This window comes from Leptidea sinapis, chromosome 2 (assembly GCF_905404315.1).
Source record: "Leptidea sinapis chromosome 2, ilLepSina1.1, whole genome shotgun sequence".
NCBI classification, from domain to species: Eukaryota; Metazoa; Arthropoda; class Insecta; order Lepidoptera; family Pieridae; genus Leptidea; species Leptidea sinapis.
In genome coordinates, this window is record NC_066266.1 from 7,926,132 (window position 1) to 7,950,469 (window position 24,338).

Sequence of the window (24,338 nt, forward strand, 5' to 3'; positions counted from 1 at the left end):
AATGGCATTCTATTGTCTCTGCCTACCCCGACGGGAACAAGGCCTGAGTGTGTATGTATGTATGTATGTATGTAGTAAAGGATATTATACGTAGGCCAAAAACTTCCCTTACTTAAAAAAAAAACTTATCACATATTATTAAACAAGTATACAATTTGATGGAGGAGGCTTTTACCGCTAAAGTCGTTTCTTATGTCGAAAATAATAACTAATAATACTAACAAAATAGTTAATTTTATTTAAAACAGTGAAATACTTACACATACTACAAATAAGTACAACTTATTAGTAAATACCTGAATGTAAAGATGTAAGGAAATAAAGCTGTAAATAAATAATACAAATTGACATATATATATTATACATACCTACTTCAGTTATGTAAAACAAAAATATATTCTAATAATGTAGAAGAGAAGATAAAAATGTAAATTTAATTGTGTATCGTATAAATAAGAAAAAAAATGTTGTATATAATTAAAAAAAGAAATATTTAAATCACAGCTTCTGATGCCTACCAAGAAAATAGTTATGGACTCTGAAATTCTTCCATGCCTCACCTATGGCTGCCAAACCTGGACGTTTGATCTAAAAACGAGAAACATAATAACAGACTACTCAAAGGAGAATGGAGAGAAGCTGTCTAGGTTTAAAAATTAAAGACAGGGTGAGAAACGCAGACATCCGAAGCAAAACAAAAATAACCGATGCACTTACTTTCTCCCTCAAAAGAAAATGGAAGTGGGCGGGGCACGTGGCCAGATACTCTGACGACAGATGGACACACAGAGTAATTAAATGGTCCAGCCCTCGAGGCATTACAAAGAGAGGCAGGCCTTGTGTTAGGACAGATGAAATAGTGGCGGTGGCGGGGCAAAGTTGGATAGAGACTGCAAAAACCATAACTAAATGGAGTTCTTTGGAGGAGGCTTTTACCCAAAAGGGGTCCATACAAAACCAGAGATAGAAACTTAGAATATTAAACAAATGTTATTTTTTTTTGCATGGAATCAAATATAATAATCAATAAAGCTTGATTATATAAATAAAAAATAATTTAACAATAAAAATGTACAACATTACACAATTACATTGTATGTAAACATTACTAGTTACATTACTACTTTGATAAGTTTATAATAGTATAATAAAAAATATCGGGTACAACTGTAAGGGATCACACTTATTGAAAGTCAAAAACTACCGCCCATTCCAAAAATAATGCCTCAGGCTTTAGAAGAACGGGCGCAACAAACTCAGTGGGCTTTTTTTCATTAAAAAATATGTTTACAAAGTAATATTGTACAATTAGACTTAAAATTTAATAGCCTGAGGGTGGTCGTTCCATTCCCAATCTGTGGAATCATTAAGAAAGTCATTTATGTTATAGTAACCTTTACCACACAAACGTTCTTTAACAATTCTTTTGAATATCGTAGTACTTTTGTTTTGAACATTTTCTTGGATCTTGTTGTAAAAGCATATACATCGCCCCATAAAAGACTTACTAACTCGACATAGCCGAGTAGTAGGCATAAGAAGTTTGTTTGTTCCTCGTGTTAACATTATGATTGTAACCGTTTCTAGCAAATTCTTCATTGTGCAATGTGTAACATATAGAACATTATCAAGAATATATTGAGAAGCAACAGTCAAGATTTTTATTTCTTTAAATTTTTCTCTCAATAATTCTTTAGGATATAGGTAATAATTAATTACACCATTAAAGATACCAAATTCCTCCGTTAAATTGCACTTCACTTTAGTATTTAGAACACTTATTTATTATTGTTTATTACACCATTTGCACAACACAAGTTAACTTTTTACGCCATAGAGTATGTTCGCCCTGCGATAGATTTCCCTTCTCAGATAATAGGTGTACTTTTTTTACAATATCTCCAACATATTAAAAAGGTTGCAATGATGATATGCGTGAAAATACGCATGACTCTGGGATTTAATTTGTCATTTGTAATCTCATACTTATTTTATTATGAAAATAAGCGACGAATCGAGCAGGACGTTCTGCTGATGATAATTGATACGACCTGCCCATTACAATGCAGTGCCGCTCAGAATTCATGTAAGATAGCAAAAATTCTAAGCAGCACTACATCTGCCCTCCTCACCTTGAGACATAAGATGTTAGGTCTCATTTGCGGCGCCCTTCAGACCGAAACACAGTAATGCTTACACATTATAGCTTCACGGCAGATATAGGCGACGTCGTGGTACCTATAATGTAGCCGGTATCCTGTGCAATGGAGCCGCCCACTGGTTTACTAATGTCAGCATAGTAGGCTGGTGTTTGCCTGATTTGCCTGCCCGTATTTGGTAATGATAATTTCTTCACTGCTTTGCGATTTTACCATCTTGGTGTGACACGTTGCTAATTAGATGTTGTCGGATTGACGAATGATTAATTATAAGTTTAATTACGCAGGCATGAATCGCATTGTAGGCTTGATGAGTCGCCCCGTATCGGGTTCGGATCTGGTTATTGTTAACGTGCCCATCCATCTTAGTTGTGGATGCCTTTGACTTATTCGGCGGGGCGTCTCGTATTTCTAGGTATGTATCATAAGTGCAGGCTTTAATCGATCGTGCGGCTCTGTACATTTATTAGCTCTATGGCGAATTCGCGCATAATAATCACATAGATCGTCGGCGCCCCGCGACTTACGTGGCATCATATTAGTGCTACGAAATTTTGATCGATAGCGATTGTGAATATGTGCGTCATAATTGCGTTTTTTTTGTGTTGAAATTGAATGTTCTGCAATTCCATCACTACATCGAACAGACAAATGAGCCACTTGTGCTTGCAACACGTAAGTTTATCATCTGACGTTGTGGGTTTGTATTTTCCATAATTTTGTCTGCAATAGTTGCAAAATTTTCCAAATCCTTTACCTCAGTGACGGCAAGGACAGAGCCCACATGATACTCAGCGGTTCGCCGGGAATTTTTGTCGTGGCATGTGCAATTCTCGCATCTGTCTCGATAGTTGAGATGGTTTCTCATCACCAAGGTCGATTTCGCTCAAAAATTTTTGGAGTTGACAATTTTGTGATTCTTCGTACACTGCAAACAGTCTTGCTTTCTTGGTATCATATTTCTTCGTCTCTAACTTGTTGAATGACGTTTTACCAGTGGGAGGCATCCTTTGCACAGGGTGCCGGATCGATTATGGGTACCACAACGGCGCCTATTTCTGCCGTGAAGCAGTAATGTGTAAACACTACTGTGTTTCAGTCTGACGAGCGCCGTAGCTAGTGAAATTACTGGGCAAATGAGACTTATCATCTCGTCTCAAGGTGACGAGCACAATTGTAATGCCGCTCAGAATTATTGGGTTTTCCAAGAATCCCGAGCGGCACTGCATTGTAATTGTCAGGGCGTATTAATTACCATCAGCTGAACGTCCTGCTCGTCTCATCCCTTACTGTCATAAAGAAAAGACGTCTTTTCGCAGCTTCGTTGAACTTCGCTTCGTCGCTTCGTTTTTGTGGTGTTAATATGGCTTCACATTGCACACCATAAACGAGCTTGATTGCACCAAAATTCTGGAATTCTTGATGATACTGTGACTGTTGCCAACTTGGATGCTGGCTCACGGTGTTATGTTTTCAGTGGTCATTTTGTAATACACTTGTCGTGCAAACTGACTGGATCATAATCACGTCGGGGTCACCAATTCGCCTATCATAGTGGTTAGTGGAATGAAAGGCAATTGATGTATATATATATATATATATATATATATATATATGTTTAATAATTCAATCTATGTAGCAGTGGACAGTGATTTATGCTTACATCAGTAAAAGATATACGTAGACACAATTATATATTTGTCATAGCTTAAATGGGGTAAATTGATTTGCAGGGCAAATTACTTAATCAAAAACAGACCCAACTCAAGGTCAGCGAGGTTTCATTAAGAAAATTACTAAAAATTCTCCCTCTGGTATTAATATTGTTAAAAAGTCTCCTCCATTTGACCACATACAACGAAGAGCGGCTCGAATCACCGACGATCAAGTCATCTCCGATCGGCTTGATTCTTTGGCGTTGCGTAGAGATGTGGGTTCTCCATACAGCGTCTACCGCATCACGGGGAGTGCTCAGAGGAGTTTTTCGGGTTGATAGCACCAGGCGAATTTCACCACCGGGCATTATGTCATAATGAAGTCTCGCGTTGTGAAACCACGCGTGTGAGAAAATTTCTTGCTTCGCACATTATATTAGGCTTTATTTTGCAGAAATCCATTAAATTCCACTTAGATTTGTCTTCAATAGAATGTCAAGAGAATAAAAATGAGTACCTAAGTATCAGTGGGAGGCTACTTTGCACAGGGTGCCGGCTAGATTATGGGTACCACAACGGTGCCTATTTCTGCCGTGAAGCAGTAATATGTAAATTATAATGTGTTTCGGTCAGAAGGGCGCCGTAGCTAGTGAAATTACTGGGCAAGTGAGACTGAACATTATGTCTCAAGGTGACGAGCGCAATTGTAGTGCCACTCAGAATTTTTGGGCTTTTCAAGAATCCTGAGCGGCACTGTATTGTAATGGGCAAGGCGTATCGATCAGCTGAACGTCCAGCTCGTCTTGTCCCGTATTTTCATAAAAAAAAACCTAAATAAAAAAAACTTGGACACAATTTAAAGAAATTAATATCTTGACTGTTGCTTCTCAATATATTCTTGATGACATAATTAATGTATGTTCATAGGCACATAAGTGAATTTGCTAGAAACTGTCATAACCATAATGTTAACACCAGGAACAGGTATGAACTTATAATGCCTACTACTCGGCTAAGTCGAGTTAGCCTTTTGTGGGCGGTGTATCTGCTTTTGCAACAAGATCCTTTAAAATCACTTTCTCAATGATACCACCGATTGGGAATGGAGCGACCGCCCTCAAGGTATTAAATAATAAGTTTAATTGTACAATATTACTTTGTAGAGATATTATATTGATGAAAAAAAGCTGAGATTATTGCGCCCATTCTTCTCAGGTCTGAGGTGTCATTCGTTTTGGAATGGGTGGTAATTTTTGAATTTCAATAAGTGATCTCACATCCTATTTTGAATAAAAATATTTGAATTTGAATGTAAATGAATGTACTAAAATTTATTAGAAGTAAAAAACTGTTTTGTATTGGAATTCATTTTAATTTCAACATATTTTGATAAACTGTTATTTTACTAACATATTTAACTATTGTTATCCAAGTTGTACAATATGGTAAGGAAGGTAACTTCTAATGAATAATGTTTAACGCTGTAAGTAATCTGTACACTTAGATATATTTTTTTTATGTAATTCATGTATTGGTGTGCGATTTCCGAATAAATAAATCAATTCCGATGCCTGCTCGATTATAGGTACCACAATGTCGCCTATTTCTGCGGTGCAGCAGTCATGTGTAAGCATTACTGTGTTTCTTTCTGAAGGGCGCCTTAGCTAGTGAAATTACTGGGCAAATGAGACTTAACATCTTAGCTCAGAATTTTTGGGGTTATTCAAAAATACTGAGCGGCACTGCATTGTAATAGGCAGGGCGTATCAATTACCATTATATATCCCTTATTTTCATAAAAAATATACATTTAATACAACTCAGAACATTTGCATTCAATTTTATCAAATTGAACATGATGGTCGTGAGTTGTTAGGCATATAATGACCCTTGTACACTTGTGTGACTATTGCAGCACCAGCGGAGGGATATCATCGCTGTCGCCGTCGTCGCGTGATGCTGTGGTGGACCCGATCGCCGAGTTGCTGTCGCAGCTGTCTGGAGTGAGACGCGGGGCTGGCCAATCAAACACGCCGAGCCAGCTCCAGCAGTTGCAGATGCAGCTACAGCTGGAACGGCAGCAGGCAACGGTAATCAACACAGCTTGTTATTTTTATATGATACTATCTGACCCAGCAAACGTTGTATTGCCATATAAAGTAATAAAAATATATATTTTGGGGTATAAAAAATATGTGCAACCGATTCTCAGACCTACCAAATGTATTGTACTACAATCGTTGTATTCGATTGCCATCTTGCAACTCTATTGCGTATCTGTGGATGGAATAGAGTAATATTAAAATCGCGATACAAAAATAGGTTTTGATCGTAGATGGGTGAAAATTTGAAGTTGTATGTATTTTTCAATGCTGTGTTCTGTCACTTTTGGTATTAAAATATGTAAATAAGTGCTAGCTCTCTTATCAACTGAGCCAACTAGTATGTCTTGTTCAACTGAACTCAACCAAATCAAGAGTTGAACATCGCATATCTGCCAAGATTTTGTAACAAAATTTGGTACAAATTGAATTTGTAAACTGTAAAAATCATTGTTACCATACCGTGAGAGTGGGTTGCGCAAAGTTGCTGTTCAAAGTACTTAGGTAGGTAAGTAGATCTAAAACTATCTGTGTTAGTCTTAAAAAAATAGCATTGTTAAGCAGGGTCTGCTGCGCCAATTTTTTAACACTTAAACAAAATATGTTAAAAAAACATGTTAAAAGGCAAAGGCATTTATTTTCTCAAAACTTATTCCTTCAGAATTCTATTTGATGTCATTTCTTATACTACTAGATACTTCTACCGCTTCGGAAACAAATGGCGCTCTGAGAGAGAAGAAGCGGCCCAAGAAACTCTCCCAGCATTCTTTTTTTTACGACATTACGACAGAGCCATTTTTTTTATAAAACATTTAAATTTATTTATAGATAATGCCTGAACAGTAGCTGGGACTTTATTGTAGAAGTGTATACATTTACCCTTAAAGATATTATGTATCTTATGAAGCCCTGTTAGCAAAACAGTCCGTCAGCTGCACCTGTTTCTGTTTCATTTCAAAATTAAGTTCCGACTCTACTAATGTAACATCCCAAAGAACCGGTCTTTCTGTTGTATAAAAGTATTGTCTTTGTTCCATTCCATCACAAACAAATCAAGTAGAATTATCGCTACGAATGATAGGTAAGTCTTCATTCAGTGAACGCTAGCAAAATATGCGTTAATTTCCCTCCCCGCAGACGTGTGTTATCCACTTCTCGCGGTAACCATGTCAAGATGTTTTATTTAACAAAACTGTTAAGCCACGCCCCTAATCTGTTTATAAAACATGTTTTTGTGTTAGCAAACACGAAATTACGACGCATCGGACGCGGCTTTAAAGTAACAGGGGGGGGGGGGTACCTTCAGGAGGTTAACACTATTTCTATTTCCTTTAGGTAATTGTTGTGTAGTTTTTTGAAGTTATACTTCCTTTTCGCGCGTTAGGGAAAATATATTGTGTAATGAGTTTTAAAAATAAATAAAGACCTAAAGTTATTAAGAATTTACTGTCTACTTTTTTTTGTTAGAAACATACTGTTAATGGAGTAATAAATTAATACATACTATAGAGTAGCCAGATATTAACAATTTTTTTTGATACTTTAAAATACATAAAAGGGCCTCCGTCTCCGCATAGTTTTTGGTCATTATCCATCTTATTACAACTTTTTTATAGTAATAATAATGTTACAGATATATTATTTTACGTATTTATTAAATTAGTGATGTCACATCCTATTTTAATTAAAAATAATTGAATTTGAATTGAATTAATATATTAATATTCCAAATTTCAATTGTATAGTTACAAACAACCAAATGTATGTTGGTAGCAGGCTGCAAGACAACAGCTCGAGCGACTCCCGCGGCGGCCGACAGCATCCTCGAATGCTCCAAACAACGCGCCGCCTGTTATCGTTCCCGCTCCCGCTCAAGCAGAAACTTCTGAATCCAGCCTGCTGCTGACCGAATTCCTAGGTAACATAGGTGACAAAACCTGTGTCAGTATACTCAAACACACGCACCCAAACCTAGATAACACAGGTCCATATTCTAACACACATTTCTATGTAACTATATTCACGCACCTAATCCTAGATAACATAGGTCCATACTCAAACACACATTTCTATGTAACTATATTCACGCACCTAATCCTAGATAACATAGGTCCATACTCAAACACACATTTCTATGTAACTATATTCACGCACACAATCTTAGATAACATAGGTCCATACTCAAACACACATTTCTATGTAACTATATTCACGCACCTAATCCTAGATAACATAGGTCCATACTCAAACACACATTTCTATGTAACTATATTCACGCACCTAATCCTAGATAACATAGGTCCTTACTCAAACACACATTTCTATGTAACTATATTCACGCACACAATCTTAGATAACATAGGTCCATACTCAAACACACATTTCTATGTAACTATATTCACGCACCTAATCCTAGATAACATAGGTCCATACGCAAACACACATTTCTATGTAACTATATTCACGCACACAATCTTAGATAACATAGGTCCATACTCAAACACACATTTCTATGTAACTATATTCACGCACCTAATCCTAGATAACATAGGTCCATACTCAAACACACATTTCTATGTAACTATATTCACGCACACAATCTTAGATAACATAGGTCCATACTCAAACACACATTTCTATGTAACTATATTCACGCACCTAATCCTAGATAACATAGGTCCATACTCAAACACACATTTCTATGTAACTATATTCACGCACCTAATCTTAGATAACATAGGTCCATACTCAAACACACATTTCTATGTAACTATATTCACGCACCTAATCCTAGATAACATAGGTCCATACTCAAACACACATTTCTATGTAACTATATTCACGCACCTAATCCTAGATAACATAGGTCCATACTCAAACACACATTTCTATGTAACTATATTCACGCACACAATCTTAGATAACATAGGTCCATACTCAAACACACATTTCTATGTAACTATATTCACGCACCTAATCCTAGATAACATAGGTCCATACTCAAACACACATTTCTATGTAACTATATTCACGCACCTAATCCTAGATAACATAGGTCCATACTCAAACACACATTTCTATGTAACTATATTCACGCACCTAATCCTAGATAACATAGGTCCATACGCAAACACACATTTCTATGTAACTATATTCACGCACACAATCTTAGATAACATAGGTCCATACTCAAACACACATTTCTATGTAACTATATTCACGCACCTAATCCTAGATAACATAGGTCCATACTCAAACACACATTTCTATGTAACTATATTCACGCACCTAATCCTAGATAACATAGGTCCATACTCAAACACACATTTCTATGTAACTATATTCACGCACCTAATCCTAGATAACATAGGTCCATACTCAAACATACATTTCTATGTAACTATATTCACGCACCTAATCCTAGATAACATAGGTCCATACTCAAACATACATTTCTATGTAACTATATTCACGCACCTAATCCTAGATAACATAGGTCCATACTCAAACATACATTTCTATGTAACTATATTCACGCACCTAATCCTAGATAACATAGGTCCATACTCAAACACACATTTCTATGTAACTATATTCACGCACACAATCTTAGATAACATAGGTCTCTACTCAAACATACATTTCTAAAAAAAGGCATAAAAGGCATTTATATTCTCAAAATTGATTCCTTTAGAATTCTTTTTGATATCATTTCTAATATACTAAACACTACTACCGCTTCTAAAGAAGAAATAGATAGAAAGAAATAGCGCTCTGAGAGAAGAAAAGCGGTGCAAGTAACTCTTCCAGCATTTTTTTTAAATCAAATAAACAATATTGTATTGTCATTGCTATTGCTATAAAATAATCATAGTCCCAGGCTGTCGGATCACTTAGATGTAACTATGTCACTCTAATACTACTCTATGTAACTACATACATACATATTCACGCACAATGCTAGATAACTATACTCACACACACAGTTCTAGGTAAGTGTACTCACGCCTACAATGATAAGTATCTCTAGGTATCAACACGCACAATTGTAGACAACTATACGGCGCTATTAGCTTTGACCTGCTACAAATACAAATTAATAAGGAAATCGAAACTTTATTCGCTTGGAGTTAAAGTTCATTTTTAAAGTTTTCTAATTTAAAGGTTTTTATTTTTATTCTTTTGAATGTTATCGTAGTTATCTTTAGTTTTCTTAAAAGCTTATTCCACTGAGATTTGTCTATTAAACAATTCGACGAAAAAATAAACAAAGACGAGAATACTCCAAGTATTTTAGTCTCGTTCCAAGATTCGGCGAGTCAATATATACCGGTGATGCCTCGTGTAGAGGCGAAACACGTGTCGAATTGGCTAAAGACAAATCTTAGCGGAATTAACACTGAAGAAAACTCCTAACATCCCGCAAATTATAATTCATAGATATGAAAAGGCTACTTATTTTTGAAGAACTTATACAATAATACCCTTTTAGAAGTTGACATATTTTCTATTTTTCAATTGCTAAATAAAAGATAAAGATACAAATAAAAAAATATTGTACTCTTTTTAGATAATTTTCAAAATTGTTATAACTGTAAGTTGCGTCTATACTTGAAAATATTGCTATACTATATTACCATACTTGCTTCGCTCGAGCGGGATGACCTACGTCCGCACTGATATCGTATACTATTTTTCCTATTAAGTTGCGCAAAGTTCGACCATTACAATTATTTTGAATAATTGTAGCTTATCCAGAAGACAAAGATGTAAACAAGCCGGCGTGACCAAGAGCGCTCGGGCCCGGCCGAGGTTCGCGTGTTTACTCTTGGTGGTATTTTGCGAACGCAAATGCATGCGCAAAATCGAACTTTGCGCGCGATAATAGCAAAAATAATATACTTTGCCCACTCTTATCATAATGTACTATTGTTTATCTTGTATGGGACTCATCGTCGATACTAATTTTACCTATAAACATTACGTATATAATTTGTTAAAGACTGTATGTTCCCTAAAAATAAATAAACAACGCCTAATTCAATAAATTTTCCATTTAAAATGCTTATAATGTGATTGTAATGAATATACAGCTGATAGCGAGGGCTCCGACGAGTCAGAAGCGGTGAGTCGTGCGGCGCTGATTCGCGGTTTGCTGCTCGCGTCGCTGGGCCGCGCCCCCCCTGCGCCGGCGCCGCCCTCGCAAGCCACGCCCCTCGAGCAGGCCCCGCCCACCTCAATGCCTGCAGCGCCTCCCGCGCCTCCACCCGAACAGCCGCGCGCCGCACAACCCGTGCCTCGAGCCAAACCAGCGCCCCGCACCAAGGTATGCTGACATTTGACAGGGAACCACAACAGCGCCTATTTCTGCAGCAGTAATGTATAAGCATTACTGTGTTTCTATCTAAAGGGCGCCGTAGCTAGTGAAATTACTGGGCAAATGAGACTGAACATCTTATGTCTCAAGGTGACGAGCTCAGTTATAGTACTGCTGAAAATTTTTGGGTTTCTCAAGAATCCTGAGCGGAACTGCACTGTAATGGGCAGGGCGTATCATTTACCATCATCTGAACGTGCTTTCCGTCTCGTTCCTTATATTTATAAATAAAAACATTTTGACAATGACATTGTCAATTGTGCCGGTCCATAATACTGGCTGAATGCACACACCTCGTACTGCGAAAAATTACTAGCGACATGTAGACACCTTGTGGCAGTTTTGTCGTTTAACAGTATTTTTTTTCTTTATTTTCCCAAACATTACAATAAATAATATCTAGTATTACAAGTTAAAAATATGTTTCTAAATTATATTATTAATTATTAATATACAATACAGGCAGCAAAGACTGAATGATGAATTATGAACTGGGTTTCAACTGTCAGTGACCTACATAGTCAAATCAAATTATCAAAATCAGATAAAACAAAAAAAATAATAGGTATGATAAGTCACTATGGAAATAAGTTTTGCAAATAAAACAAATAACATCTTGAAGCTTAGAGACGTGAACTGCTATATATTATTGTCTTTCTTTCTTACAATAAAGCTACATCAATTAAACCGCTGAAGTATTACGCTAGAAGCTATGGTTTAATTATGTATTAAATATATAAAAACTTAAAAATACAAATACGCGCGACCTTCACCCAACCGTTAAATAGATGACAATATTTATACAAATTATTATTTTATAACTAGTTTATAATTTTTAAATATTCTATCGAAACTCAAAACAGTTTTCATAGACACAACTCTATTTGACTGTGTTTGTTAAATATCACTTCAAGTCAAATAAATACTCAAACATCGGCTTCAAATAATTAAAAAGATATCGCGTGTACCCATTATAATAAAAACCAAATTAATACTTACCTAATTTTATATCTGTCAACCCAATAAATGACGCGATAAAATTCGTCAACCTAGTTTGCATGATACTTTCGATTGCATGTGATTTGTATTTTAAATATGCTGCAATGTTATATAGAAATCAATTTTATGTATTAATAATATTCTTTTCAGTAAAATTTTCAGACAACCGTGTCATATTTTCGAAGCCTCTACGATGCCATTGATAGTTAATTACAATCACTGATCTCTACGATTTACCACTCGACTGGCGGCTTTCAAAGTGCTTTTGTGCCTGTTTAATATTCGCCATTTTGGCGCCATTGGCCATATAGCGTGAGTCTGCGCTACTAAAACTAGTGATGACAACCTCAGCAAAACAAACATCGATAGAAAATATATTTACAAAAAAAATATGTAATTTATTACGTTGATTCCTGAAGTATAAATAACACGAAATTAATTCAAAATGCAAAAATGCATCAGAGTACTGTACGCTTCTCTCGCAGCCATTTGTATTATACGTCAAAATTAGTTCTCTGGACGCTCGCGAGTGGCGCTTCAAATAGGCACAAAAATTTGCTGCCAACATAATGACCAGCCTGTCCAGTGGTATTACTCAACGCCACTCACATTACATGCTGTAAATAACAACAATTTATTCCTTCATGAAGTTGATTAGTTTTCCGAAATGTCAAGAGTAAAATATAACACGACTTGTAGACATTATTACTAAGATAATAATTTGTCCTGTAACATCTGAGTTAAAAGGACTTCTATTATTTTTTTTTACTTCCCTCTCAAATCTTATAATAAAATTCCCTCATTATTGTCGTATTATATCAAAGTATACTGGTTACAGTGTCGCCAACCTCATGAAAATCTTTGAAAATGTAGACATAGCCTGCTTCGTGTCTTCTGTATCATAAAACACCAAGGTGACTGACATTTACAAATTTGTATAATTGGACCGTGTACCATAAATACACGAATAAATCTTAGATAATTTATACTTCCAGATAGAGCCTCTTGCTGCTAGACAGCAGATGAAAACAGGCCAGGTTTATTATTTTTGTTTGCGTGACAAGCTACGTCTTACACTCGTGATTTGTACGTCACTTTGTGTTAGGGTGCATGCATTGCTCAAAATAGAGCGTATCTGTCACGGTCTATCTGGACGTATGAGTGATCTAAGTAATATTATTGTATAAATCCAAAATGACTTAGGATAGTATGGCAACTAAAGTTTATCCATATTTTCAAACGGCGCCGTATCATCGTAATATTTCAGGTTCGAGCATCGATCTGTTCGCATGTGCTAATGTAATCAGTTCAGAGTTAGTTTAATAGTTTATAGTCCTTAAGTTTACTTAATTAAATCATTTATAAATTATATTTGTACGGTAAACATCACACGCTACTCCTGGTCCTTCGAGCCGGATTTAAACAGCGGCTATGAGATGCAAATAAATAATATAGTATTTATAAGTTTTACACACACTATACTTTATACTTTTGTTTGTACGTCACCCAATTCTAAACAAAATACGGAATATTATTTAGTTTAATTATGTATATACATTACAATAAGCATTGAATCATTGTAATAGGAAATTATTTTATATAGAATGCTGGAAGTACAGTGACTTATACCATTTCGGGGTCTCAATGAGACAGGCATATTTTCTTCTTAATTTAGCACTCAGGTGACCATAATGTTTTTGACACAACTTTAGGTTAAACTTAGGATAGTAATAGCATAAGAAATTAAAGTAAGATCTTTAATTATATTCGTTTCACCATCTATCCAGGAATACTATTAAATAGAAAAAAAAAAGATTGAAAAATTACCTTAGTCTTCATTTCATAAAAACGAGTGGCAAAGGGTGTAACTTTTGACGCATATCTCGAAAACTCGAGCTAATTTTACCGGTACCTTTAATAAAATACAACTAGTGCGATACAAATTTGTAAAACGCTACAGTTATTATGTATAGTTATGTCACGGTACGTTTTATGGTACAGACCCATATTATTTTTGTAGCGACGTCACAGGGAGGCGAAGGCGTGGTTTTATGGCCAGGAAGTCCTTCCGTAGGAAGTATATTTCAAAAGATGTGCAATAAGTCGAGATTAAGACGTCGCTTCTAAGCACTGCGCGAAGGAATTCAGAAATTTTTGTGGTACCACACAAATCGATTGATGGTACAAATGATACCAAATTAATTGCTGATAAGTTTATATAAAAAGATTTGCAATAAGTAGGAGAATTTTTAAGTCGAGATTAAGGTGGTGTCAAATTCACCAAGATCAATTAAAAATGGACGTCGCTTCTAGCACTGCGCGAAGGATTTCAGAGGTTACAAAGCAACTTAGCTCACTCATAATATACTATTATTGTACGATTTTACTTTCTAACCATATTTAAAAAAAAAAAGAAGCCCGCTGAGGTTCTTACGCTCGTTTTTCTCAGGCTATCTCTATTTCGAATTAACATCTAAATTGATTCCTTTACAATTCTTTTCTTGATGTAATTTCTAATACACCAGATACTTCTACCGCTTCGAAAACTCAGAGATGAAACGGCGCAAGAAACTCTCCCATCATTCTTTTTTCGCGCTCTTTTTATTAAAAGAAGAACAATATGTTTATATTGTCATTGCTACTGCTTTTTTAATGAAAATAAGGGACGAGACGAGCAGGACGTTCAGTTGATGGTAATTGATACGCCCTGTCCATTACAATGTAGTGCCGCTCAGGATTTTGGGAAAACCCAAAAATTCTGAACGGCACTACAATTGCGCTCGTCACCTTGAGACATAAGATGTCAAGTCTCATTTGCCCAGTAATTTCACTACCTACGGCGCCTATCAGACCGAAACACAGTAATGTTAACACATTGCACATTTAACACTGCTTCACGGTAGAAATAAGCGCCGTTGTGGTACCCATAATCTAGCCGGCATCCTGTGAAAAGTAGCCTCCCTGGTGTGGGATCACAGGCTGTCCGATGACTTAGATATTCACACACCCACGCACGTTTTATAATATTATTGTGTTCTCTAAGAATGTTATTTTAAGGCTAAGAAAGAGCGGAGCCTCCGGGCACAATCATTCTTTATATGCTTAAAAGGAGGGACACACTTCACAGGAGCGTTGCCTGCCTTGAAGGAAGGTGTACGCGCTTTTTTTGATGTGATATAGTATGCTAAATCCATGTCGTATTGTCCCAGAAACAACGCAAAAGGAACTTAATTCCACAGCTTTGTAGTATGTGGAAGAAAGCTCCTTGAAAACCGCACTGAGAATTTTTTAAAACCAATAAAGAATTTAATTATTATTAATTATTGTAGATATTCAGCTGTTTTGTAATGTGCAGGAGTGTGCGGCCCGTGCTCACGGAGCCGCGCGGCAGATGCCCGAAGGCAGGTAGGAGCGAGACGCCACGCGCAAGCCACGCCCCGCCATGCCCCGCGGACAACATGCCCCTTACAACGACCCAACCACGGGAGACTACCAACACATCAACCAATCGGCATCAAATACAACTCATTATTGAACGAAGCGAAGCGAAGCTGAGCGGAGCTCCCACCGGGTGACTCCAATTTATTTCTGTGTTCAATTGTTTCTCGGCCATTTCTGGACCGATTTTAAAATTTTTTGAAGGTTTTGAAATTTTCTAGGTTATTTTCAGAATTTTGATTCAATTATTATAATTAAAATCAAACATGATTTACAAATTATTCTAAATTAGCACTCGCTATTTATAGCCGAGCCGATTGAACGAAACTGTAAAAAAATTGTAACACTGCTATCCTTTGATCATTTTAGAATGTTCACCTCGCTTCGCTCAAATATACACCGTAGCGAAGCGGGTTCTCGAAACCACTCTTAATGTTCACATTCATCGTTAAATCACAGCGTGTGTGTTTTACCTCCCACATTTTGTGAGACGTGATTGGATTGTTAAAATCTTTCCGGGGTAGCTGTGTATGTGTTAAGTAAAATAAAGTTGCTTTGGATAAAAACATGGATTTAAATCTACGTATGCTACTGCCCAGATTTCCCAGTGTGGGTAGGCAGTCGCCTGCTTTCTACTTGATAGGTAACTAGTATAAATACTTTCGTAGCAATTACTTACAATTAGGATCGAATATTGAGTCGAGTAGCGTTTCGGGAAATTTAATATTTTCCGCGATGCTCGTAGACTGAGTATAATGTAGATGAAGGAGCGGCTGCCGCGCCGATTAATTGAGATTATTTTCGCGAATTTTGGGTCGTGGCTTACGATTGGGAAAAATAATGTATATTCATTTTAATTTGAAAAAAAAATGTAAAGTGTACCGTGTGATTATGAAACCTCGACGCGAAATATTCGCGAACGCGAAACCGTCTCGAATTGCAGCCTTAAAATTAGTTTCTTTTCAGATTGAATTCAGCCCATCTTGAGCACGGTGTTAAATTGACGAAAACTATATAATTATTCGAAACGTAAACAATACGTCACCGAATACTCACTTTTATCCTCGTAAGGCCCATTGTTAAAATCACTTTTACAAATTTACGCCCGGTTGGCATCACATGTGACATGACTTAGTAGGTTCTGCCCAGAACGAATATTGTGAATAAAAATGTGATAGAGTTAGATATAATTTTGACATCTTTTTTTACATAATAAATATATTGTAAGCAATAGATTTCCGTGCATAAAACCGGATATATTTTTGTTCTCATTTCATCACATTAGGCCGTACTCGCACTTATACTAAAGACTTTATATGTAATTGAACGATGACATTGTGATTTAATTAGTGCTTTTTTAAAGTTTTATCTAATAGAAACGAAATATTTACATATTGAAAAATTGTTTATTTCTTACTAGAGTATAACTTACTTTGGTTTACAAACAAATCAGTCTTCATAATTAACGATCAACAGAGGGTAATTCTGTATCTTTATCGCACTTAATGTGAGGAACATACTATTAAAAAACACTTAAAACTAGATTTTTGGAACCTAGTATTTTTAGAATCTTTTTAAGATGCACGTAAAATGAACTTATGAATTATTTTATAGAACTGTAAATTTAAATACTTCAGTTTTAAAATAAAAACAAAAAAAAAACTAAAACAAAACTTCACTCAGAACTTCTAAACATAACAAAACTAGAACAAGTCTTCTTTAGAAAAAAATGTTATTTGTATCTGCTATCTAACGAATTTTATGATACATGAAAAACCTTGTAGCAGTTCCTGTCTTTTGTTAGACACAAACTAATATTGCAACTACTACATTGGGTACGACTTTTGTTGTAATGGCAAAATCGGCATCTCGATTGAGTATTTACGAAGACAGGCATATGTTTCGCTCCAGCGGTTCGACGCTTCTTAGATGGTAGCTGGGTGGTAGGCTTGCCTCTTTTACGTTTACGAAGAGTGTCCGCATTTTCATGGTCACAGTCGATGGAATCACCATTTTCAGACTCAGGGGAAATGTTCATCTCGATAAGTTACTCGCCCAGCTCCATTTTGAAGCTTCGTAATTGTTGAATCTTTTTTGGTAGTTCTCCTCTATTTATCTCTCATTTTTTATACTGCAACCAAGAATTTGTAACTGCCAGATCAGTCATATGAGAAAATACACGTTGAGTCCATTTCTTAGTGCGATATCTATTGGGGCATACGGTCGGCGAGATCTACTCTACCCATGTATTTATTGTAATTTTTGACCACCAAAGGTCTATTCACGGAGAGATATTGTTTTGAACGCTTGCACCATCTTTGGCATACATCTATAGGTTCTTGGCTTTCTACCGTAGACATCATAGTAACGGGTTTGTTGTCATTCCATTTTGTTACAGCAACACAATCATCAGCGCTGACAATAGTATGGACGCTGCCCCTGCCACGTTTTGTTAATTCTTTGTCCTCAAGTAGTACAGTCCTTGCAGGACCTGGGACTCTATTTTTTTGGATAGTACCCGTAGACCTGATTCCTATGACAAGGAGTTGTTTAACCAATTTTACTGATGTGAAATAGCGATCAAAATAAAAATATGACCCGGCACTAAGGAATCAGCTAAAGTCAGCACGGCTTTTTCACCTAGTCCAAGAATAGAATCCTTTAATCCAAGATAGGTGGTATCACCTTGGTAAATGTTAAAGTCTATTACGAGACCGTTAGGATTAGCTAATACGAACGCTTTCAGTCCAACAGGGTTTGGTTTTCCAGGACAGTATTGTTTTATTCCGCATGATCCTGTAAAAGGAATAATCATTTCATCAATGGATAACCGCTGTTCTTTCTCTTGACGTCTGCATCCTTCCCGAATCCGGTCTATTAATGGCCGCATTTTCCATAACTTATCATTTCTACGTGTATCGTCTATAACATCACTGTCAAATACTACTTTTATGGAATTTCTTAAAAGCGTGAACCTGTTTCGTGACATATTGTCAGATATTATGGATATTCGCCATTTATGCTCCCAGTACATGCGAAGCCATGGATAGTTTAGTGAGGCCATTACAAATGTTATGCCTATGTATACATATAACTCCTTCTTGTCCAAATTCAGTGATCGGCCATGTAATGCAACTGAGGTTTGGTTAGTACATACCACAATTTTTTCAATTATTTCATCATCCAAGTATTGTTGAAAAAATGAAATTTTGTCGAAATGTTAGTCCCAGTTTGGAATATAAGAGGGCTGTGTAATTTCAGAATGCTCTACATAGAAAGACTTTGCTAACCATTCGTTATTCCCTGTAGAATCGCTTGTAGGGAGTCGTGAAGTGGACAAATTTTGTCTGCCTCTGCCTCGACCTCTCCCGCGAGGCCGGCACGAATATCTTGGTTAAAATTATTCATTTCTGATTCGCCGACATCATCATTGCTATCGCCAGAGTTTTCCGATTCTGAAGAACTTGTTGTATGAGGTTCTTCTCTTGGATTATATTCGGCATCATCTTCATCGTTGAGGTCTACGTTCCTCTAAGTACCTAAGGATATCGTGCTCGTCTGAAAATAAAATAAATATATACTTATATAAATAAATTTAAGACTAAATGAGACTATTGCATTTCAGCACTACAAAAACGATGTAAATTTAAATAGTTTTAGTTTGAAACAATGAAATGTTTTAATTTTATAAAATTATAACAAATTAAATTCGTATTGTAATAAATACTACAGTAACGTTACCTATCATTACGATTCAATGTGATCTCATGATACCAAATAAAAACAAGTAAAAAATATAAGTGACATCTGTTGTCATCATCTGATCACAAAATAATATTCTCAAAATTTTACACATCTGAAAGCTGTATTATTTACTAAATATTATTAAAAAACAATGCATTATAAATATGCAACTAAATTACAATTCAGTGTATTGTTTCGTTAAAGCGATTATATAGATAAATAAGGATTTAACTTACTTAAATTGTTTCGCCTCGCCATCTTGACCACTTCACAAGTAATAATTCAATAACCGGTGATTGACTTTCGCACTCACCTGTCAAAATTGGGGCGTATATGCAAGCCAATGGCGTCTGAGCAAAAAAATCTAATGTCATGGCGCGATTTTGTTATTTTAAGCGGGATATTCGAATATGCCATCAGATGAGGTCGCTGGGCGGTAAGTGAATATACTTAGATATTTAGTTGGGCTGTAATGCAAAACCTAATTATTATGTCATCATATGAGGTCATTAGGCCTTACGAGGTTATAGTGAGTAATAAAGTTAAAATTATATCGCAGCCTGGCTAATCGCAAAACACCTATTTTATCAACATCTTTAAGAACGCCAAAATTTCGGCTGCCCTAAGTGTATCTTGTCCGACGAGAAACTTGTAAAATTTTAGCCGATATATAAATTTTAGAATATGTAAGCTCTGGTTAAAAATAAGTTTCAATTCGCTGGCGGGAATAGATTCTGTTGATATTTTCATGCACCTAAAGGGCCGCATTAATGGCTTCAGTATGCTTTTACTAAACCTAATTATAATTATTATAAACTTTTGTACATAACAATGTTAGATTTTGCACGCGTGCTTAAAACGAACTTTGATTTCACACGTGAAGTATTTGTTTTAACGATTCTAGTCTTCGCGGGACTATGTGGGCATTATACTGTATCTAAATTAGTCGGTTCTTCTTCCCGTTTGGGGTACATTTGGGTGGCTTAAGTAAAGATCTACGACATGTTGTATAAATTCAACCAGTTGCCATCATCGAAATTGTGATGTGATAGGTACATGATATTGTCTACAAATCAGTATTTAGTCTCATGGTTTTATTGGAGGTGTGTTGGAGTAACGCGGTGGCTTAGCGCGGGGCGCGACTTGTCATCCGGCGTGTGAGACTGGCTTAAGTCTGAGCTGATATACGGCGGGTGTTTGCTACTGCTATCCTCTTCTCGTAGTAGACGTGTGAAAGGGACGGCGAGAGACCACGCGACACGCTCCGCGAGCGTAACCCGCAGAATTATATTGTTGTTTTTCGCTAACACTTACTGTAAACGCTTCACTATGTTCGTTTTTGTTGGCTTTAGAAATATCAGTGTGATTTCCCTTATATAGTTAATAGTTATGGAATGTTAAATCTACGTATAAGGCGAACTCTAGGTACTTTCGCAGTTATGGGAGGAGTCCTTGGACTAACTGGAATGATTTTGTACATAGCACGGATTAGACTATTGTGTTACTGGTTATACGAGTGTATACATTTCCGTAAATGTAATTAGAGCTAAAGAAATAGATGTATTTTTGTAACAGTAACAGCAACGATTAGTGACTCCCAACTCACCGACTCCTCTCTAATGTATTATAAATTATTATTGTATTATTAACAGTACGCCGATCTACGTACACTCGAATGTGACGCGGTACCAATGAAATGCTTATCATTTCGCCCATTACCTATACTCCAACATTACAAGATGTTTGTATGTACTCTAATTAAATTCTATAATATTATTAAATGTTATTTTGTTTTCCTCCCATATCAAACTTTTATTTTAATCACCTTTTGTTCAACAGAATTATCTATAGTATAATACCTGTACGATACGATGGAGATAGACCGGCGCAATTTTCAGAACAGCGGGCCTACCATGAACTCTTATTTCGATTAAATTGACAACCTAAAATGAGCTGCTTTGCTATTTCGTACCACGACGTGATTAGAGCTATCTAATTTAGGTTGACGTCAAATCAACTGATTAAATCGCAATGATGTCAATTGAATGTCAAAAATGATGTCAATTGAATCGCAAACTGATTTAGTTCGTTCATTCATTACAGTACTTACATATATATTCAGTACCATGAGGTAATATTTCAACCTAAACTGGATAGCTTATGTGTCAAAGTGATCGATCCGAAAAAAGTTGCTACTTCATTAGAGGAAAGTGAATCGTGATGTTAATTACTTTTAAAAAATAATGAAAACATACATAAAACGAATATTTTATTGATGATAGATGATTTGAGAATATTTTAATTGACTTTTTTGTAAAACAAAAGACTGAAAATATCTACCGAAAATGAAAATACTAAAGACGAGGCAGTAAGGGCCCGGGCTGTAGCCTGTTCACTAAAACGAATTAAAAAAATTGGAGGTGCGTTTATAACTCGTTATTTTTACGAAAACATGTAAGCCAACATTTAATTTGTAATTCTTATATTAATAAAAAAATATATTAATTAATTTTCTATGCAAAAAAAACCGCTTAAATCATATCATTTTAGGTTTCGAAACGCAACGCATATGGTTCGAGTAAGAGAGACAAACTTATGCAACGATTGTAGAGCGTCATCTCTTTCTCACACCGCCGACCACAGACAAATTTATTTCGTTCATTCTTCTTAAGCGATCCAAACGCCATTCAGTAAAAGGCACTTCGTGGTACGAATTTTAGTGATTCAGTTTAGGTACCTTAACTGAACTGCATCGGAATCGCATCGCTTATTAAAAGTTGATGGTAGGCCCTCAGGTTCAAGTATTATAACTATTATGACACTGCTGTAGATTACACTGGGGGTAGAAAGACCGCAGACTTTGTTCGATTTATACATACCCAAATGACAACAAAAGAGTGTGATAAAACATGCTCAAACTGGTTTTGGAGTCAATGTAGGGAACGATGGCAATTATGAGACAGTTCTTAGTAGCAATCAACCCAGCTTTGTAATGTTTCATACAATGTGGTGTGATCATTGTAACAAAGTGAAACCCAACTTCATCCGCCTCGCGACAACGATAAAGAGCGAGAAAATCAAGGATAATATTTCAAGGAATTGTCAATATGCAATTCCCATTGGTACCACATAACCTAGCCAGAATCCTGTGCAAAGGAGCCTCCCACTGTTAACCCTTGTTATGTTAGTAAATAAAGTTTATTTATGTTAGCCCCGCTTTCAACATTGATTTAGTACACGGTAAGATCACTTTGAACTAAGCTTACGCCTGTTAACGAGTTTACAGATTCAATTCGGATTTCACCAAGACAAACTAAATAGGTTAAATGCTGACCATCGAATTTTGGACAGTCAACTTACTTGATCGCGTTCAAGAGCTGTCATTGTCTTTATCTTATTAGAAACGTTGACATTTACACAATTTTGATTTTGTTCATACTTATCGTTGACAGTTTTGACAGGTATTTGATACATTTTATTGTTTATGACGTGTAAACTCCGTTTACGCTAGCACCTCAGAATGTAGATATTTATTGGTGAAATCGCTTTGTGTTTAATCGAGATCAAGCATTGGAACTCATTTGCGTAAAACTGAGTTTGAAGTGTGATTGGTGAAGTCAGAAGTGACGTAAAAACCACGTCAGGGTAAGGCGAACGCTTCAATAATCCCCAATCAAAAATACCGTTCCTAAAGTAATAAATGTCTGCTGACGTCACTCAAACGTTAAGGGCAGTAGACACACAGCGTGCGAGAGTGAAGAACATCTCTAACGGAGATACATCAAGATAGAAAAGGAAAGCTAATAGATTGACAAGTCGTAAGTCACGCTTGGCGTTAGCTAATTAGTATTTTTAATATTAAACCACTGGCTAAGGTACACATTGAAAAGTTTAATTATTGGCCAGGCATTATCGGGCTGACAGGTCTATAAGACTATGGTACAGTCCGTACTCGAGTCGGCCGTCAACGGGCGAACATGGGATAGATAATTAATTGAACGTCCCGCTTACTTATTTTATTAAGTAATAAAGAGAAAAGAACGCACAAAGTCGCCTGGTGGTAATTACTGCGGCCCACATTCGCTTGCAACATCAACAACAACGTCTGGACGTATAGGGATAATTAAGTTGATCAAATATTAATAACTACCAAGTGTCAACGCACCGTATCTAGTCGTTACCAGAGCACTGGGTCCCCGACAATTCGAGCAGCTTCCACGCGGTCAAGTGGTTGGAGTTGATACTGGGATGCACCGCACGAGATATGGCACTAGATTTTTCAGGTACAAAACCGAGAGTCCGGTACGGGCACCCTACTACCTCACCAAGTTCTGACGTTTATTTTGTTTATAAGATGGCTTATTTTGCATGGTCTTATAGCTTGTTTCAATAGCTTTCTGATACATTCATTCAAATCATCCTAATTAAAAGCAATCTATTAATACACGTAAAATTATACATTGACAGAACGCTGTGCGAGTGCCAGAATTGCGCCAATCTGAGGCATAGTACCACGAGATCTAAGTTTCTCGAAACGGAAAGGGAATTGACAAACGCTTCGCTGTAGTCCCTTTTGCGTACAATAACTAAAGTATAGAATGGGCCATCTAGTGTTTTAAATTTGAAGTACCGTTTACTTTCACATTTAAAGGCAGAATGACATTCACATTTTCACAGGAAGTTAGCTTTATGTTTAACACAAAATGGGACGTATAGCGTCCCATTTCGTTGATAAATTGCACTCGAACAAAATTGGGAAATATTAAATACTTTCTCCCAAAGCAGTGAGACTTTAACGCAAACTAAGAAATTTATGTGGAAAATTTTTAATCGTTCTCAGGAACTAAACATTTCTCGGACTCTC

The 24,338-nt window shown here is 36.3% G+C and overlaps 1 protein-coding gene across 6 annotated transcripts in view; it reads left to right on the top strand.

Annotated features, from left to right (window-relative positions):
* The window catches only part of LOC126976177 (E3 ubiquitin-protein ligase Kcmf1), a 33,996-nt gene extending 12,741 nt beyond the window's left edge, over positions 1–21,255 (top strand). For 4 of the 6 annotated variants that reach the window (XM_050824416.1, XM_050824456.1, XM_050824425.1 and 1 more), the window contains 4 exons: positions 5,730–5,904; positions 7,690–7,834; positions 11,010–11,242; positions 15,648–21,255. In XM_050824416.1, coding sequence (XP_050680373.1) covers positions 5,730–5,904; positions 7,690–7,834; positions 11,010–11,242; positions 15,648–15,701 — 607 coding nt within the window. In that variant the 3' untranslated portion in view covers positions 15,702–21,255. The remainder of the gene's footprint in view (positions 1–5,729; positions 5,905–7,689; positions 7,835–11,009; positions 11,243–15,647) is intronic. The other 2 variants (XM_050824433.1, XM_050824449.1) reach the window with 1 other exon arrangement.
* The last annotated feature ends 3,083 nt before the right edge of the window (positions 21,256–24,338 follow it).